Consider the following 19,843-nt stretch of genomic DNA (forward strand, 5'->3'; position numbering starts at 1 on the left):
CAATCATTCTTTTCATCGTACAATATGTCAAATTAGAAAATGAAACCAAAAAGATTCTGTAAGATGAATCAGTTAAGGTTATCCTATGCCAAGCCAGAAGGCACAGAATAGCCCTTAAACAGCTATCGACCCTCCCACAAACTATAGTATTAGTAAATTGCTAAAGATGTTGCTGGAGGATCTGATATACTATTGATACAGTATACTAATATGCTATTCTAAGGCAGTGAGGCAGCACAGTGGACAAAGTGCTGGATCTGGAGTCAAGAAAACTCGAGTTCAAATTCTGCCTCAGACACTTACCAGCTCTGTGACTCTGGGCCTACCTCAGATTCATAGTGATAACAGCACCTACTTCCCAGGGTTGCAATAAGGATAAAATGAGATATCTGTAAAATGCTTTGCAAACCTCAAAGATCTCCAGATATCAGTTGTTATTCTTATCATCACCCCCTACTGCCCTCATGAACTCACCTGCATGCTGGCTGGATTAAAGGCCAGGTTCTTTAGAGGTTCTAGGACTGGGTTCTGTCCACAGAGTAGAACAGCTTTAGCATGAACAGCTAATTCTGTCACTGTACTTTTGTGCCCAGAATCATTTGAATCCACAGTCAGTAAAGGACAAGCATTGGTTACCAGGGACTTTGCCATTTCCTTCAAGGCAGGAGAAGAAAGGGCTTTTGCTTCCTTGATGAATGTGTTCACCGCTTCACATTGCTGATGGAAGAGAAAAAAAAAAATTTCATGATTCTGTCATCATGGTCAGAAGTTTTAGATGGATCCAATGGTATCTCATAGTTAATTATGAAATTTTGCTATGTTAAAGGCATCAAATTTCAAAGGCAGGATGGTACAAATTTCCGCTTGTGTGAGAAAAACTCTCTGGAGGAACAACACTTAGATGTACATGTTCTAATCAACAGATCCAAGTCCAATTGTTGTGATATATATATAAGGTGTTATTACACAAAGGTTTGAGGACTAGTTTATTTTTAAACACATCTAACTTTAAATTCAAAATATACTCATCATGTTTGAGGTAACAGGTTTAGGGCAAAGGGTGCCTCTTAAAGAAAAACTGTTTACTTAAGACTGGTGTCCCTAAGTAGTCCTCTGTCAAGAACCCTAAATTTTTTTTTCTTTTTTTTGGAGGGCAATTGGGGTTAAGTGACTTGCCCAGGGTCAGATGGCTAGTTTTTGTGTGTGTGTTAAGTTTCTGAGGCCGGATCCAAACCCAGTGTTCTATTCACTGTGAGTGCCACCTAGCTGCCCCTAAGAACCCTAAAATTTAAAATACTTCAGAGAGAGGAAGCTTGGGTCACACCCAAAGGAAATTTCCCCAATGATCCCTACCTTCAACTTTAATGTTAATTTCAAGGCTTTAGAAAAATGCTCTACAAAGTGAGTGGGGAGTCTACCACAGGATCATCTAAACACTTACACAGTTGAAGCCTATAAAAGAACAAATTACTGAATGCTGGTATTTATTCACCTCTGGAGTGGGTCGGATGTTTGCATTATTGGATCTATATGATATAGTGAGCTCCTGGAAAATTGCCAAAAGCAGGTAGACAGCCTGTTGAGTGACGGAGCTCTTGCATTTCTGAAAAATAAGGGACACATAGTGTGAATTAGAGAAGTCAAATAAATCTATGGTTTCTAGTCTTGGATGACCTATGGGTAAATATACAGTATTTCCAGCCACCTCCCCACAGACCTTCTAGTAGGTTAGGGTTTCTGTACCTCTCAGTACTACCCCCAACAATCCTCTAAACCCTCAGTTATTCTTCTTAAACCATGTGATTTATTAACAACTTTTTCATCCATTAATTCAATGAGAATTTAAGTACCTATGCAACCTGGCACTATGCCAAGTCTCTGGAAGTATTAAAGTACTAAGAAATATACTCTTGAAGAGCTTATAAACTGAGTCAAAATATATAAAGCTGACACTAAATAATTATTATAAACTAATCTAGCATCATAAAATCATAGATCCAAAGCTGGAAGGGACCTTGGAGGTCCTGTTATAGATAAGAAAACTAAGAAAAACTTGGGAGAAGTGACTGGTTCTAGATTACCCAAGTGGTAAGGGCCAAAGCTGGGATTAGAACACAGAACCTCCAGCTCAAAACCTAGTGCCTCTTCCTATTGTCCTATACTGCCTCCCTATGAATGAGTTCAAGATTATAGTATAAAAACTGCCTGTACATTCATGTGCCCATAGGGCAGCCAGACACAATTCTCTGCATTGAGGTGTGACTGTTAGTTTACCACAATAACAGGTGGCATATGTTACTGAGACTAGAGCCATCACTACTGCAGCTGTCAATCAGGGGAAGAAGAGGTCATAATGACAGCTGCATACCCTTTTGAAATTTCCCTCCAGCAGAACCAAGCCCAGGAAAGAAATAAAGGTAAAGCTCATCTCATGAAAGCAAATCCTACCTTCAGAGCAGTTATGACACACTGTGGATCACACTTGAGGATTGCCCTCCCCACAGCATCACGAAGAGCCTTGTAACTATCTCCACATACCAGGTAGCGATCCATCTGGCCTGATTGATCTCGCTAGACCCAAAAGTGACACACAATGGTTAAAATTCATCTCTGGAACATCAACCATACCAAAAGTTAACTTATATGGAATAAGCAGTAGAGGAAATGGAATATGTATAAGAAGAAACCAGACTGGGGTGGAGCCAAAATGACAGAGTAAGAGCAGGGACTTGCTTGAGACCTCCCCCAAACTCCTTCAAAAACATATAAAAATGACTCCAAACAAATTCTAGAGTTACAGAACACACAAAATGACAGAGTAAAGCAAATCTCCAGCCCAAGATAGCCTGGAAGGCTGATAGGAAGGGTCTGTCACACCAGAGCACAGTCTGACATGGGCTACGCCAACACAGATGGGGTTAAAGCAGGCTTCAGGGTACTGAATCACTGTAGTTGTGGCAGTTTCCAGGCTTCTCAACCCACAAATGCCAAGGAAGGCATAGAAAGTCAGTGGGAAAATTCTGTGGCACCTGGGTAAAAGAGGAGCACGTGATCCAACTGTAGTCAGGCCCTAGCCCTGGGGTTGTACAGGTGGGGGTGGCAGCGGTGGCAGCAGCAGTAGCTGTTTACAGAGCTCTAGGTCCACAGACAGTGGGGAATCGAGCAGCTGATACAAAACCCCTGAAGCCTGGGACAGTACACCCACCCACATCCCCACCCCCACTGGAAGCAGAGTCCTACTCTGACAAAGAACTAGAAAGTCAAGTATTTGGCTAGGAAGAGAGCAAACAGCATAAAAAAAGTCAGACTATAGAATTTTACTTTGGTGACAAAGAGGATCAAAACATATACCCAGAAGAAGACAACAAAGCCAACAAATCTCCTACATCTAAAGCTTCCAAGAAAAATAGAAACTGATCACAGGTCTTGGAAGAGCTCAAAAAGGATTTTGAAAATCAAGTAAGAGAAGTAGAGAAAAACTGGGAGGAGAAATGAGAGTGACACAAGAAAATCATGAAAAAAAGTCAACAGCTTGCCAATGGAGACCAAAAAAAAATACTGAAGAAAATAATACCTCAAAAAATAGACTAACCTAGGGGCGGCTAGGTGGCGCAGTGAATAGAGCACCAGCCATGGAGGCAGGAGGACCTGAGTTCAAATTCAGCCTCAGACACTTGACACACTTACTAGCCATGTAACTTTGGGCAAGTCACTTAACCCAAATTGCCCTCCAAAAAACAAACAAAAAAAAACAAAAAGACTAAACCAAATGGCAAAAGAGGCCCAAAAATTCAGTGAGGAGAAGAATGCCTTAAAAAGCAGAACTGGTCAAATGGAAAAGGAGGTCCTAAAGCTCACTGAAGAAAGTAATTCCTTCAAAATTAGAATGGAACAAATGGAAGCTATTGACCTTATGAAAAATCAAGAAATTATAAAACAGAACCAAAAAGAAATTGAAAAAAACGGAAGACAGTGAAATATCTCACTGGAAAAACCACTGACCTGGAAATTAGATTTAGGAGAAGTAATTTAAAAATTACTGGACTACCTGAAAGCCATGATCAAAAAAAGGGCCCAGACATCATCTTTCAAGAAATTATCAAGGAAAACTGCCCTGATATTCTAGAATCAGAAGGTAAAATAGAAATTTTAAGAGTCCACCGATCACCTCTTGAAAGAGATCCCAAAAAGAAAACTCTTAGGAATATGGTAGCCAAATTCCAGAGTTCCCAGATCAAGGAGAAAATAATGCAAGCAGCCAGAAAGAAACAATTTGAGTATTGTGGAAATACAATCAGGATAACACAAGACCTAGCAGCTTCTACATTAAGGCATCAAAGATCTTGGAATATATTCCAGAGGTCAGAGGAGCTAGGATTAAAACCAAGAATCATTTACCTAGCAAAACTGAATACTTCAGGGGAAAAAAGTGGACATTCAATGAAAAAGAGAACTTTCAAGTATTCTTATGAAAAGAGCAGAGTTGAATAGAAAATTTGACTTTCAAATAACAAAACACATGAGAAGCATAAAAAGGTAAACAGGAAAGAGAAGTCATAAAGGACTTATTAAAGTTGAACTGTTTATATTCCTACATGGAAAGATGATATTAGTAATTTACACCTTTGTCAGTATTAGGGAAGCTGGAGGAAACAGATGGATAGATAGGTAGACAGATGGCAAAGGGTGAGTTGAATATGAAGGGATGATATCGAAAAATAAAAGTAAGGGGTAAGATGAATATATTGGGAGGAGAAAGGAAGATAAAGAATGGGGTAAATCATCTCATAAAAAGAGGCCAAAAAAAAGGTTTCACAATGATGGGGAAGAGAAGGGAGGTGAGAAGGAACAAGTGAACCTTACTCTCATCGGATTTGGCTTAAGGAAGGAATAACATACACACTCAATTGGTCATTTTACCCTACATGAAAGAAAGGGGGAAAGAGATAGGGGGAATGATAGAAGGGAGGGAAGATTGGGGGAGGGGGTAGTCAGAAGCAAATACATGTGAAAAGGGACAGAGTCAAAGGGGAAAATAGAGTAAGTGGGGGGGTGGGATAGGATGAGGAAAATATAGTTAGTCTTTCACAACATGACTGTTGTGGAAGTATTTTGCATAACTACACATGTATAATCTATATTTAATTTCTTGCCTTCTCAAGGAGGGTGGGAGGAGAGGGAATAAGGGAGAGAATTTGTAACTCAAAGTTTTAAAAACAAATGTTAAAAATTGTTTTTACATACAACTGGGAAATAAGATATACAGATAATGGGGTACAGAAATCTATCTTGCCATATAAGAAAATAAGGGGGAAGGGGATAAAAAGGGGAAGCATGATAGAAGGGAGGGCAGACTGGGGGAAGGTGTAATCAGAATGCATGCCATCTTGGGGTGGGGGGAAGGGAGAGATGGGGAGAAAATTTAGAACTCAAAATCTTGTGGAAATGGATTTTGAAAACAAAAAATAAACTAATTTTTTAAACAAATAAGAAGAAACCAGATTCCTTGGGTGAAGGAACATTAGAAATAGGAACATCTAACTGTAGCACAGTGACTGTACTACAACAGAGAGCTTTCTGTTCAAATAAGGTGAAAAGGAATAGGAAAATAAAAGCTTCACCGGGAAGCAATCCTAATCTTCCTGGCTTTCTCAGTTTAAAACAAAGCACAAAAGGTCAGAATGTTTAAAATGTTTTGTCAATACTGAAAAGGGTCAGAAAGCTTAACATTAAGTTAACTCAAGACAAAATTACTTGTTAATCTCTGCAATCCAGAGAAAATCAAAGAAGTCTTTGAAGTTCCACCAATTTCTACTCCTCCCGTCAAGTATGGATTCACCCCTCAGTCTAGTTGAAGGCCCCTGGAAAAACATCCCAAAATCTCATTGACCCTCTTTTTCTAGAAGACCAAGGCTATTGAAACATTATTCTCCAGGTCTCCCTAGGCAGTCTTTATCAGAAATGATACTCTTAGCAAGGGAATAAGAACAAAAATAGAAGTTTTTCACATTTAGAAACCCCATACATGTGAAACACTGAAAGGGAAAGAAAGGAGACAAATGGTAACGCTGTCCAATCGGTATTGAAAGAAGGTACGAGTTAACAAGCCTTCAGTTGTGGGTGTAACTTCGGCAATAGAATAGTATGGCAGAATATACATGCAGAGGTTAATGGTGCCTGCTCTGGCTTTCCTCTCACCAGTTGGTCAATGATTTCCTTGGGAAAAACCCACTGGGACTGGTGGTCCTGTTTGCAAAGGCTCTGTACAAATTCCATCCCATGCTGATTAACAAGCTTCCGCACCAAGTAGACTCGATACCAGTCATTGCCTGCTTGTAGGCAAAATCTCTTGACTTGCTGCAGATACCTTTGCTTTTCCTCTGCTATCTCTGGAGAGTTCAAGGAAAGAGAAATTAAATGGTTTTAAAATTAGGCAAGCACCAAAACTATGTAAAAAGGTAGAGATCCTACCCTCAAGGAGTTTACAATATAAAGAATGAAGACTCCCACTAGACCCAAAAGAGAGAGCACATAGATAATAAAAAGACAGATCAATTTTTAAAAAAAAGTTCTTCTGTGGTCAATATATTTGTAAATAATGTATTCATTAAAACTGGCAGAGAAAAGGACTTGCCTACGGTTTCATGCAATTCAAAGAGGAAATCTGAAGCCCTGTCCAGGCAGAGCCGGATCCTGGCCATGTCTTGTAAGTATTCAACTGAGGACTCATTAACAGTTTGTCTGTCATTGTGCAGTAAGGGAGAAAAACTTCCAAGGAAATATCCTTCATCTCTCAGATAGTTGAGTCCATCCTTTTCAGAATAAACACTAGCTTTCTCATATATTGAATCCTAAAAAGTTAAGAACAAAGAAGAAAACAGTCCTGCTCTTTGGTTACTCTATTTCAAGCTATACTTGCATCCTGGACCCAGGTCAAATCATGAATTCAAACATTCAGGTTGGGAAAATAAGCAACAGATTACCAAAAACTACTATATAGTAGCTCAGAATAAGAAAAGGAAAAGAGTAGATAAAGACTATCTCTGTTCTTTAGCAGAGTGGCATTTAAATGTACTTTAAACAGGAGTTAGAGGATCAGACCTCTTGATTGGAAGAGGCCTGAGAAGCCATTTAGTCCAATACCTCTCATTCTTACAGATAAGGAAACAAAGATACCCAGAGAGGTTACCTGATTTTCCCAAGGTCACAAAGGTCACAACAAGCCTGATAGGTACTTCTTCGGAAAAGAAATAAATGCTACTGTTAGATACATGAGAAAACCTATTCTGGGAGAGACAATGTAGTTTGTTCAAGGTCATAAAGGTAATAAGTGGTAGAGTTAGAACTTGAACTCAGATCCTATGACTCCAAATCCATACATTCCACTATACCATGAGGTCTCCTTGTTGAACTACAAATAACATTTTTCCCCACTCTAATATTCTATAATTCCACTATTTACAAAAGAAAGGTAATAGAGTAAGAGTCAACTTACCTCAAGGCAATTAATAAAAAGTGCATATAGTTCAGTTTTATCTTCATCCAGGAATGGTTTCTGCTCTAACTGGGACAAATAATGCTGAATGTATTCTTTCACATCATGGAAGCTGGAGAAAGAGAAATTCTTTAACTGAACATTCCAGGTCTGGAGTTTAATTTGCTGGAATAATGAATCCTAGAAGTGCTTAAGTATTTATGTTTGTTTGTATCTTTCTGAGAAAAGGTCTCCTTATCTCACCCAGGCTAGAAGGGCAGTAGTCCCTCATGAGCCTACTATGGATAGGCATGGAAACTCTGACTTGCTGTTTCCAACAGAGCCTGGTGGTGCACCCAACCCACCCATCCCCAATCGCCACTCTGGGGGCTCACCAGGTTGGTACTGGACTTAATATGGACATACAACCAGCTTCAGTTCATTGCAGCCCAGAACTCCTAAAATGAAGCGATCCACCAGACTCAGGCTCCCCAGGGGTAAGGATTAGGTACATACCATCATGCTTATCATTTAAGTAATTAATTTATGAACCGTGTAAACATTCCCATGAAACAGACTGTTTTACAAATAGAGTAAAAAAGACAAACAGAAATAAACTTGTCTGAGGCACTTTAGTGGAAGATCCAATATTGAAACTCAAAGTGATTTCTAAGTTCAATTGGTTTTCAGTTGTGTCCAACTCATCATGACACCATTTGGGATTTTCTTGGCAAAAATACTAGAGTGGTTTCTTATTTCCTTCTCCAGTTCATTTTACAGATGAGAAAACTAAGGCAAACAGGGTTAAATGGCTTGCCTAGGGCCACACAGCTAGTAAGTACCTGAGGACAGATTTGAACTCACAAAGATAAGAGTCTTCTTGACTTCAGGCCTGGCATGCTATCCACTGTGCCACCTAACTGCCTCCACAGAGAGGAGAGAGCAAGCAAAGAATGCAGGAGAAGAACAAGATACAAAGAGAAGCTAGAGAAGAAAAGAGGGAGAAGAGGAGAATATAGGACAAGGGAAAGCTTCTAGTTCATTAACATAGAGGTAGGAAGAGCAATAGAATCTGAGTAAGAAAACCTACTTTACATTTGTTCTTTGCAATAATAAAAGATTAACAAGTGATACCATTTTGCAAAAGTTTACAAGACACTACGTACACTCACAACAAGCATGATAGGTACTACTATTATATAGATGAGAAACAGGTGGTATTATTCAACATGTGAGAAAACTGATTCTGAGAGAGATGAAGCAACTTGTTCATGATCATATCTTAAGTTACGGAGGCTACATATAAATCCAAGTCTGCCGGCTCCAAGTACAGCACTCAAGTACAGTACTGTCTCTTAGAAATCTTATTAGCTTTGAGGCCTTGGACAAATCACCTTTCCTGTGTTTCCTCATCTACAGAACGAGGTGGTTGTTTTAGATCATCTCTAAGGTTCATTTTAGCACTAGATTCTACAGTCCTATGAGAAGCACCAACAAAAGAATTGTTCTAAAACACACACAATTTGTTAATGCATTTTGTACATCGCTATCACTTTACAATGATTCTTGCCCTAACTGAACAAAGAAATACAGCTGAGTAGAAGAAATCAAATCAGTAAGTATCTGAGCCTATGTGTGACATGAGCTTCCCCACATACAAGGTTTTCTGAAGTGCTTTTGGAATAACAAAACCAAAAAAAGTGTTTTTCTATTGTATTCTAAAGGGGCATATAATTCAGATCCTTTAATGTATGTCTTGTCCAATTAGAAAGGATCTATTGGGGGCAGCCAGGTAGCACAGCAAGTAAGAGCACCGGCTCCAGTGTTGGGATGACCTGGGGATCGAATCCCAGGCTCAGACACTTAGCACCCACCCAGAAACACCTGGCTGTGTAACCTTGAGCAAGTTATTTAACCCCGATTGCTTAAAAAAAAAAAAAGGATCTATTGTCTAACCAAAATCTCATGAAACTTTTTAAGAAATCCTTAAATTACAGAACTATAAAAACATTTTTGGACACACTAGTAAGGGCCTTTTTTACAGTTTCATGACCATATTCCTACTCATCCAAAGATTCATCAAATGTAAAAGTAAAAAAAAAAAATGTAAAAGAAATCTTCGAGACGGGCTGGTCTAACTCCCTCATTTTACAGAAGAGGACCCACCAAGGGTCTTTGTTCTCACAGGAAGAGGGCAGACAAAATTTCCAAAGTCTTCTGATTCCCATCTAGAACCCCTTCTACTGCACCTGCACTTCTCTACTTTTCTACTTTACACTGCCTGGCAGTTCTCTTGTTCTCTACTTTTCTTTCCTTAAACATGTGATGTGACTATACCATATACTCCTCCCACAAGTGAATGTATTAAAAAACATGTAATAACATGCATACAAGAGATACTACCTCAAGAAACTTCCGCCTTTAAAAAAAGATGCTTTTATAACTGCTTCATGTACGAAAGGGTATTTTCAGCAACAATGTCACGTGGAAAAAAAAAGTCCTGGATTCCCAGAAATAACTTTCAATAGTTCAACTATTCTTACCTGTACTTCAAGAGCAGTTTCAATACCACTGACCGGATGACTGGAGTTTTATCTACAACATCATCAAATGGTGAGAGTGACTTTGTGTATTCAGAATGTCCTGAAACTGACAATGTAAAAAGCATGTTAGTTTCCAAATATAGGGAGGTAAGTGTAGCATCCTTAAGACATTAGAACTTAACTAGACACAACTTACTTAGTAGGCTATCTTTTAAGAGCTTCTTGTGGACAAAGAGTAGAGAGAGCAGTTCTTCAATAACTTCCTTGTCTGGCGGAGTATTGTCTTTGAAACACATGGTAGAAACAAGGTCTATGAAAAAACTGTTGCACATCTGGCGGAACTGTATATGTTTTGCAATAGCATCACTAAAGAAAGAGTTAAGAACAAAGTAAATAGAGACTACAGATAACATGCAAACTAATATTTAAAATTCCTTCATGGTAGAAATAAAGCTTTAGAAATAATATTAACAACTTACATTTCTATAGTACTGTAAGACTTAAAAAAAACTTACCTTCTAACAATGCTCTGAGATGGCTAGTACAAATATAATTATCCCAAGATTTGGATGAAGAAACTAAGGTTCAGAGAAGTGAAGAGAATAGTCCCTATTCACACAACTAGGAAGAATTAAAACTGGGATTTGAGCCAGGTTTCTTACCCCAAGATTAGTATTCTTTTAAAAGTCAGACAAATCATTCATATATATATATATATACACACATACATATATATGTCTGAGCAGTGTAAGTGGTGAATATAAAAATTATCTGAGAACTAAACAGATTTTTGTATGTTTTTAAAACACAGAGCCACTTTCTACATATTTTAAAGTTATGCTTCACAAACACAAGGGAACATACATTTTATGACTTATAGCTGGATGCAGGAGGAACTACTATTGCTCGTTTCCTAAAAGCTTCAGTATATATACTGGTGCAGCTCAATCACTTGACCTGGCTAGCAAGAGATTTGTTCCTATGATATATGCATAAATGTGTACACCAAGAGGACTGGTATTCCATGGTTACTATTACTTCTACTTTTAAGGAGGACTCAGAAGAGATGCAAAAGAGACAACTGTTGGCAAAAACAGGACCACAGACCAACAGGAGAACATAATATATAGGGTTTTTTTTTCCATCTAAAGGCTTCATAACACACAGGACATTTGCACATCTTAAGGATAAATTCAGAATGCCAGTCCAGTTGGATTTTAATTCTCTGGGTCTTTCCCATCACAACCCTAACTTTACTGGTAACTTTATGGCTTGGTCCTACCAATTTTAATGCTTCTTGGATCCTCTTAAGCTGTTCTAAGTGGCTGTCCTCTGAAAATGAAAGATCTGGAAATGTAAGAAGATATACAACTGGCCTACCCTCCTCATGGAGTTCATTATTTCTGATGAGGGCATTTATAATAAATAAATCCTAAGATTTGGGTTCCCTAAATCTGGGGTCATAGAGGTAGGGTAAGAGGAAGGGAGAGAAAGGTAGTAAGTATTATTTGCCCATGAGAATGCCTTCTCACAAGTATAATATATGTGATACCTGTGCTCCTGGGATACAACAATGGAGAATTTGTCTGGCAAGTCTGTGACACAAAAGGGGCACCTCATTTGCCCAGGGATGAGCCAAATTGTGATGCACTTCTGGCAGTACACGTGGTCACAAGGTAGGCAAACAGGTTCCTTTGGGTCTCCAAGGCAAACTGGACAAGGTTTTAGACCATACCTAGAATCCAAAAAGGACAGCCAGTTTTACAGAGTATGAGCTGGTCATCACATATGCTTTAAAAAAATCCCCCAAGTTTCTGTCTTATTATTCTGAAACATAAGATCTTACTTGATACATATCTGACTTGCTTGATCCTTGCACTTACAAAGAACAGCCATCACTGCAGCAAAAGGTCGGTGAGTTTTGATATCAGAATTATCTTGAAGACACTAAAAGGGAGAAATGTAGCAAAATGAGGCTGATGAACAATGGAGGACAGATTTGTCTTCACAAGGCATGATACACGATACCCTAAAGCAACAAGTAAAACTAATACCACAATATCTCTCTCCTGCTTTAAGGCTAGAGTTCAAAGGTATGACTATTTGTATAATGCAAGGTAAAGTGATGATGCCACATGTCTGTTGGCTTGAATAGGATTCACACCTTTCTTTGCCTGTGCCTAAGAGGATAAAGCTTTTGTCCCTAAATCTGTAACCTTTTCAAATTTCTGATTTCCAGATAAGGAGGTGTGACTATAGAATAGTTGCTATGAAAAAGATATGAGGGTTTTAGAGGCCTGTTAGCTCAACGAAACAGGAATATGAGAAGGGAGTCAAAAAAGCTCATGTTATTCTATGGTGCAATAAGAAGGCAGAATCTGCAGAGTGAGAGTTATTAATTCTGCTGCAGTCAGATGAATCTAGAGAATTGTGTTCTGTTTTAGGCAATGCATTTTGGGAAGGTCATGGATAAGCTAGAACATAATAATGAGGGAAACAGAATGATCAAAGAGATTGAGGCCATAGTATAAGAGAATGCAACACATAGCTGTCCAAGTATTCAAAGGGCTGTCATGAAGAAGATGAATCAGACCTGTTCCACTTATATCCAACAGAATCAGAAGCAATGGGTAGAAGTGATAGAAAGGAACATTTAAATGTGAGATAAGAAGGAAGTTCCTAACAATTAGAGTTATCCCAAAGTGGAATGGACTGCCTTAGGGAACAGCAGGCTGCCTCTCATGAGAGGTCTATGAACAGAGTTGGAAATGTTGTTGAAGGAATTCTCAGCCATATATGGGTCCACATATGGGTCATATATGGGTCTACATGGCCCCAGAGTCCTTTTTCACCTTTGATAATCTACGATTCTGTCAAGTGTAAGATGTCTTCTGTTTCATAAGTTGTTTTCCTAATTTCCAACATCCTCCTTACTGCATCCTGGGTATGAACACTAACCTCTCCCAAACCTTCTTCCTATTTGGGGGCCAGGGTAAACTAGTACTTTTACTTGGCTATATGCCTCATTATACCAGCCTGAAGAGCATCATAAAACCAACTTACTTACATTGCTATCCTATTTGACTAGTTTCCTAGCCCTAGGAGACAGAGCTCTCATCATTGTCTCCATGAAAGTTTTGGAAAAGAACTATAACCTTAAGATTTGAGGGAGGTGGGGCCCAGATTGATCTCTCCAACCCTCAGTTCTTTCCCAGGGCATTAACACTGACTGCACTCTCTTCCTTTGCCTATCAATACCCTTTTTTTTGGAAGGCAGAAGCCAGGACAATTGGAGTTAAATGACTTACCCAAGGTCACATGGCTAGTAAGTGTTAAGTGTCTGAGTCCGGATTTGAACTCAGGTCCTCCTGATTAGAGGGATGGTGCTCTATTTACTGTGCCACCTAGCTGTCTCTATCAATACCCTTTGTGAATCAATTCAACTCTACATGATCCTCTACACTCAAATCCCCTGCCTCCTTGTCCTGCTCTGCTAATCACACTTCATCAAATTTCAACCTTGGATCACTCTCCCATCCTGCCTCCTTTGATCTTATTCACATGTTACTGAATGGAGATGAAAAAATATCACAAAACTGTGCTAACTGATTCCATTACAAATCTAGGTAAGTTCATCTCAACTGAACCCTCACTATAGTAAAGCAACTCTTTTACACCTCTAACTGATACACTACAATGGCTGTTATACACTGAATCTTTTTCATCTCTCTGCAAGCCTAGCCTGGTATCCCCTCCTTCCATCATCTCTGCTGAGAATTTCACTTGATACATCACCAAAAAAATTTGGGGATATTCTACAAGAGCTCCCTTTGCTTCCTTCCTCCTTTTTCACCCTTCAGACATCTTCCCCAACTCTCTTCTCCCTCAAACGAAGAGATGGCCTCTCCTCCTCTTATATGTGCCATTGATCTTTCCTAGGTATCTTCTCCATTAGATTGCCTCATTGGCATTCCTGCTCAACTTCTTGCCTTATGTATCTCTCTGTGTACTTCCCTGCTGCCTACAAATATACCCATTTCTCCCGCATCTGTAAAATACTCTCACTTGGTCATATCATGCCCTGTGGCTATTGTTCTACATCCCTTTTCCCCTTCATGGCTAAACTCCTTGAGAAAGGTTGCTACACTAGATGCCTCCTTTTCCTTTCCTCTTACCCCCTTATAAATCCTCTTCATTCTGGCTTCCAGTCTAATCACTCAACTGAAACTGCTCTCCAAAGTCACAGATGGTCTCTTAATGATGATGTCTTTTCATAATTCTCATTCTTCCTTATCTCTAAGCTTTTGACACTGTCAAATCACCGTCTCCTTTTAAATACTCTCACCTCTCTTAGTTTTTGTGATATTGCTCACAAAATCACAATGGGATAGTGTTCAATTCCTACCTGCCTGAAAGTTCCATTTTAGTATCCTTCGCTGGAACTTCATCAGGATCAAAATCATTAACTGTGGGTATCATCCAAGGTACTGTTCTAGGTCTTATTCTCTTATCTCTCTTGGTGGGACCCACTTGGTCATCTCATTAATTTCCATTGGTTCAACTACCATCTCTATGCAGATTACTCCCAGATCTTTATATCTACCTCCTTAACTCTAGGACCTGAATCATCATTATCTTTTGGACATTCTCAAATTGGAAGTCTCATTGGGATATCAAATTCAACATGTCCAAAACCAAACTTATTTTCTTTAGCTTCTTCTTCCCAAGTCTCCTATTACTTGTGAGAATACGACCATTCTCCCAGTCACTCAAGCTAAGTACCTTGGTAATACTATCCTTGTGTTGACTTATTCCTCATTCATACTCACATAACTAAATTTATTGTCAAATCTTATCATTTTTAACCACCCAACCCCTCTCCTGTGTGAGTGTGTATCCCTTTCTCCTATATATACTCTCTATGTAAGTAGACTCATATAGCCACTACCCTTGAACAAGTCTTAATCACTTCATGACTAAACTTTTGCAATAGCCTTCTAATTGGTTCCTCTGATTCAAATCACCCCCCTATTCCAAGCCACCTTCTGGTTGGCTGCAAAAGAGATTTTTCTAAAGCATAAATCTGACTGTGTACATTCCTTACAAAAAAAAAAAAACCTCTAGTGGTTCTTTATTACTTCTAGGGTCAAATAAAGTCCTCTTGCTTGGTATTTAAGGCTCTTCATAAACCAGTCCCTTTCTACCTTTCATCTTATATTCCTACATTTTACTTCTTTTTATACTTCACTTTCCAGTTTTCACATAGTTTACAAGATAGCTCTGGGATACTTGGGTGTTCCTTGAACATGACACTCAATGCTTTTGATGCATAAACTCATTCTCATAGTGATAGATCCATTCTTTGTCAAAGTAGATAAGAATCCTTTTGTGTAAACAAAGATTTGTAACTAAAAATGAAGCTTGAAATAAGATAAAGTACTTACCTTGCCCAATAGAGAAACATAATCAATCACCAGGTTCTGCAACTCAGGAAGCCGAGACTTGGTTTCCAGTAGCACATGTTCCACAAAGAGCGCCATGGAGAAGATTTGATTCCACTGGACCCTGCCAATAGAGCTACAGCAGTTATGCTGCCCTGGCAACTCTCCCACAAAGGTGGACAATGACAAAGGTGAGGGGGGGAAAGAACAGGTACCTAAGAAATAGCAAATGGCACTTGGAAAAGAGCAATAGTAAATGCACACAGGTGTAATGTCTATGCCATCTTCAAAGTGACTCTATTATCTGTAAGTTTTTTATTTCATAAAACTTTCAAAGGACAAGGCAATATGGCCTGGAATATATATTCTACTGTAGAAAGAGCAGATCACAAGAATCCATATTTATAAACTGCCTATTAAAATGCATTACAGAGTAGAGCTAAAATGGCAGATTAGGGGCAGCCAACTCACTCAACTCTCCAAATATTCCCCTGAAAACAACTTTAAAATAACCCCTCAAATCAAATTTTGGAGCTATAGAACCAATTTAAGGTTAGGATGAGATATTTTTCTGACCTAAAAAAACCTCAGGATGTAGCAAGAAAGCAGTGTGACAAAGGGGTAGAGGCCTGTCTAGAGCCCATATATGGGGCTGTGGCAACAGCAGCCTCAGAAGCTGCTTCCAGAACTCAGCCCAGAGATGATAAAAGAAGCAGTGGTCAGAAAGTGATTACAGGGGACCCTCTGCTAGCAGTGAGTGGAGCTGGCATTAATTAACAACTCTTGCTCATAGGCAGTTCTGAATCACAGTTCCAAGGTAGAGAGGGGTGTTTTAAGTCAGCCACAAGGGAACAGGGGCCCTGGTCACAGTACGAAAATAAAGAGGAGCACTAGTACCTGTGACTACAGGGGACCCTTCCTGAGTAAAAAGACCAGAGCACAGACCAGGAGAACAGTAACCATACCTTCTTCAGAATCACACCGCCTTGGAAGGACTGAAAACCTGCAGACCCCCAGAAATAGCTCTGAAAACAGCAACAAAAAAACCCCTGAAGCTTGGCATAGTTCCTCCTCACCCTCAGGTGAAGAGAGTCCAACTTTAACATAAAAGTTCAAAATTAAAAAAAAATTGGCTGGAAAAATGAGGAAACAACAACAACAAAGAATTTCACTATGTAAAGCTATTACACTGGCAGGAAGGACTAAAACATAAACTCAGAAGAAGACAATAATATGAAAACAGCTACCAAAAAAAACCTCAAAGAAAAATGCTAATTAGACACAAACCCAACAAGAATTCCTAGAAGAATTAAAGAATTAAAGCAGAGGAAAAACTGGGGAAAGAAATGAGTACTGAAAGAAAATTATGAAAAGATAATTAACAACTTGGTAAAAGAGGCCCCAAAAAACTGAAGAAAATAATCTCTTAAGCAGAATTAACAAAATGGAAAAAGAGGTGCAAAAATTCACTGAAGGGGGACGGCAAGGTAGCTCAGCGAGTAAGAGCACCAGCTCCAGTGTCAGGATGACCTGGGATCAAATCCGGGTTCTGATACTTAGCACCACACCCAGAAATAACTTACCGTGTAACCTTGAGTAAGTTACTTAACCCCGATTGCTTTAAAAAAAAATTCACTGAAGGAAAGAACTCCTTAAAAAACAGAATTGGCCAAATGGAAAAAATTCAAATGGGCAAGTGGAAGCTAATGATTCCACAACACATCAAGAAATAATCAATCAAAAATCAGAAGAATGAAAAAAATCGAAGTGTGAGAAAACAAGTGATCTATAAAAGAGATCAAGGAGAGATAAGGAGAGATCATTTAAGAATTATGGGACTACTTGAAAGTCATAATAAAGAAAGAACCTAGATATCATATTTCAGGAAGTTATCAAAGAAAACTACTCTATATTTTAGATCCAGAGGATAAAATAAAAATTGAAAGAATCCACCAATCACATCCTGAAAGATATCTCAAAATGAAAACTCCCAGGAATATTTTAGCCAAATTCCAGAGGTCCCAGGTAAAAGAAAAAATACTTCAAGTAGCTAGAAAGACAATTTAAATATGATGGAGTCACAGGCAAGATCACACAAGATTTAGTGGCTTCCAGTTAACCTGCCTAGAAAAAACAAAGTGTAATCCTTCAGGGGACAAATAGGATTTAATTTCATGAAATAGAAGACTTTCAAACATTCCTGATGAAAAGACCACAGCTGAATAGAAAATGAAAACTACAAGACTCAAGAAAAGCATAAAAAGGTTAACCATGAAAGAGAATAATAAGGGACTCAATAAGGCTGAACTGCTTACATTCCTATATGGGGAGATGATACATGTAACTCCTCAGAATTTTATCATTATTAGGGCAGTTAAAAGGAGTTTATATAAACAGGGCATGGTTATAAGTCAATTATGTTGGAATAATCTCCAAAACAAAAAAATGTAAAGGGGATAAAGAGAGATGCACTGGGAGAAGGAGGAAGGGGGAAGGGAGACAGAGAATAAGGACAATTTTCTTACATAAAAGAATCACAAAAGGAAGAGCTTTTGCAATGGAGGGAAAAATGAGGGAGGGGTGCTGGCGGGTAATGCTTGAACCTCTCTCTCATCAGAAATGGTTAAGAGAGGGAAGACTATTTAACACACTCAGCTGGGTATAGAAATGTAACTTTAGGGGCAGAGCCAAGATGGCGGTATAGAAGCAGGAAAACTCCCTGAGCTCCTGCCATAACCACCTCAAATACCTATAAAATATGACACAAAACTTTAGAGCTACAGAACCCACAAAGTGACAGAGAGAAACAACTCTCCCACTAAAGACAACCCAGCAGGCCAGCAGGAAGGGTGCATCTCACGCTGGAAGCAGACCCCAGCCTGGCATAAACCCGTTTTTAGACTCAGGGTGGCCCCAACCAGCCTCGGCTAGAGGTAGTTTGGGAGAGTGGATCACCAGCAGCTGTGGCAATTTCCAGAATTAACAACCCATAAATGACAAAGGCAAAGTAAAAGGTCAGTGTGGATGCAAGGACCAGGGGGATGCAGAGTGCAGTCTGGTTCCTATCCCTGAAGGGAGAAGTGGCTGAGGTATGGTTCTGTGGCCGCATGGCTGCTTTAGAGCTCCCAGCCTGCAGATCGTAGGGGGACCAAGAGACCATTCAGAGAGGTAATCACTCTTACTGTAACCTGCTTGGATGTGGATCACTATCCTGGGTGGAGGTCCTGAGGTGTGTGATCAGCTCCCAGCGCCTGTGGAGGCTACAGAGAGGGCACCCATCTAATAGCTCTGGCAGCTGAGAAAACCCCAACGATTTGGGACAAAGCTCTCCTCTCTGGAAGCATAGTTCTACTGTGGCAAAAAGCTCAAAAGTCAAGTAACTGAGTGGCAACATGAGCAAGCAAAGCAAACACATGAATCCAACTTTGGATTCATTTTTGGGACAAAAAGGATAAAAGCATGGAACAGGAGGAAGACAATGAACTCCTGCACCAAAAGCTTCCAAGAAAAATATGAACTGGTTACAGGCCATAGAGGAGTTTAAGAAGGATTTTGAAAACCAAATAAGAGAAGTGGGGGGAAAATTGGGAAGAGAAATGAGAATGATACAAGAAAATCATGAAAAGCAAGTCAACAGCCTAACTGAAGAAAATAACACCTTAAAAAACAGACTAATTCAAATGGCAAAAGAGGCTGAAAAAGCCAATGAGGAGAAGAATGCCTTACAAAGTCAAACTGCCCAGATGGGAAAAAAATTTCAAAAACTCACTGGAGGGTAATTCCTTCAAAATTAGACTGGAGCAAATGGAAGCTAATGACTTTATGACTCAAGCTACTATTAAACAGATCCAAACAAATGAAAACATAGAAGGCAGTGTGAAAAATCTCTCACTGGAAAAACCACTGACCTGAAAAATAGATCCAAGAGAGATAATTTTAAAATTACTGGACTACCTGACCATGATCAAAAACAAGAACCTAGAAATCATCCTTCAAGAAATTCTCAAGGAAAATTGCCCTGATGTTTTAGAACCAGAGGGCAAAATAGAGGTTGAAAGAATTCACCAATTACCTCTTGAAAAAGTTCCCAAAAAGAAAACTCCTAGGAATATTATAGTCAGGTTCCAGAGTTCTCAGATCAAGGAGAAAATATTACAAGCAGCCAAGAATTAACAATTTCAATACCGTGGAAACATAATCAGGATAACACCTGATTTGGCAGCTTCTACACTGAGGGATTGAAGGGCTTGGAATAGGATATTCTGGAGGTCAAAGGAGCTGGGATTAAAACCAAGAATCACCTATCCAGGAAAACTGAGTTTCATGTTTCAGAGAAAAATATTCAATGAAATAGGGGACTTTCAAGCTTTCTTGATGAAAAAACC

General features: G+C 39.2%; 1 protein-coding gene across 5 annotated transcripts in view; it reads right to left on the minus strand.

Annotated features, from left to right (window-relative positions):
- The window catches only part of RNF213 (ring finger protein 213), a 208,271-nt gene that overhangs the window by 25,435 nt on the left and 162,993 nt on the right, over nt 1–19,843 (minus strand). For 4 of the 5 annotated variants that reach the window (XM_069064114.1, XM_069064116.1, XM_069064115.1 and 1 more), the window contains 11 exons: nt 15,462–15,582; nt 11,864–11,964; nt 11,570–11,752; nt 10,214–10,383; nt 10,018–10,123; nt 7,496–7,607; nt 6,635–6,851; nt 6,199–6,389; nt 2,449–2,571; nt 1,493–1,603; nt 475–717 (listed from right to left, as the gene is read on the minus strand). In XM_069064114.1, the coding sequence (XP_068920215.1) occupies nt 475–717; nt 1,493–1,603; nt 2,449–2,571; nt 6,199–6,389; nt 6,635–6,851; nt 7,496–7,607; nt 10,018–10,123; nt 10,214–10,383; nt 11,570–11,752; nt 11,864–11,964; nt 15,462–15,582 (1,678 nt within the window). The other variant, XM_069064117.1, reaches the window with a different exon arrangement.

This window comes from Petaurus breviceps, unplaced genomic scaffold (assembly GCF_028583685.1).
Source record: "Petaurus breviceps papuanus isolate PSGF00001 unplaced genomic scaffold, PetGlider_PUasm1.0 90617, whole genome shotgun sequence".
In the NCBI taxonomy this organism is placed as follows: Eukaryota; Metazoa; Chordata; class Mammalia; order Diprotodontia; family Petauridae; genus Petaurus; species Petaurus breviceps.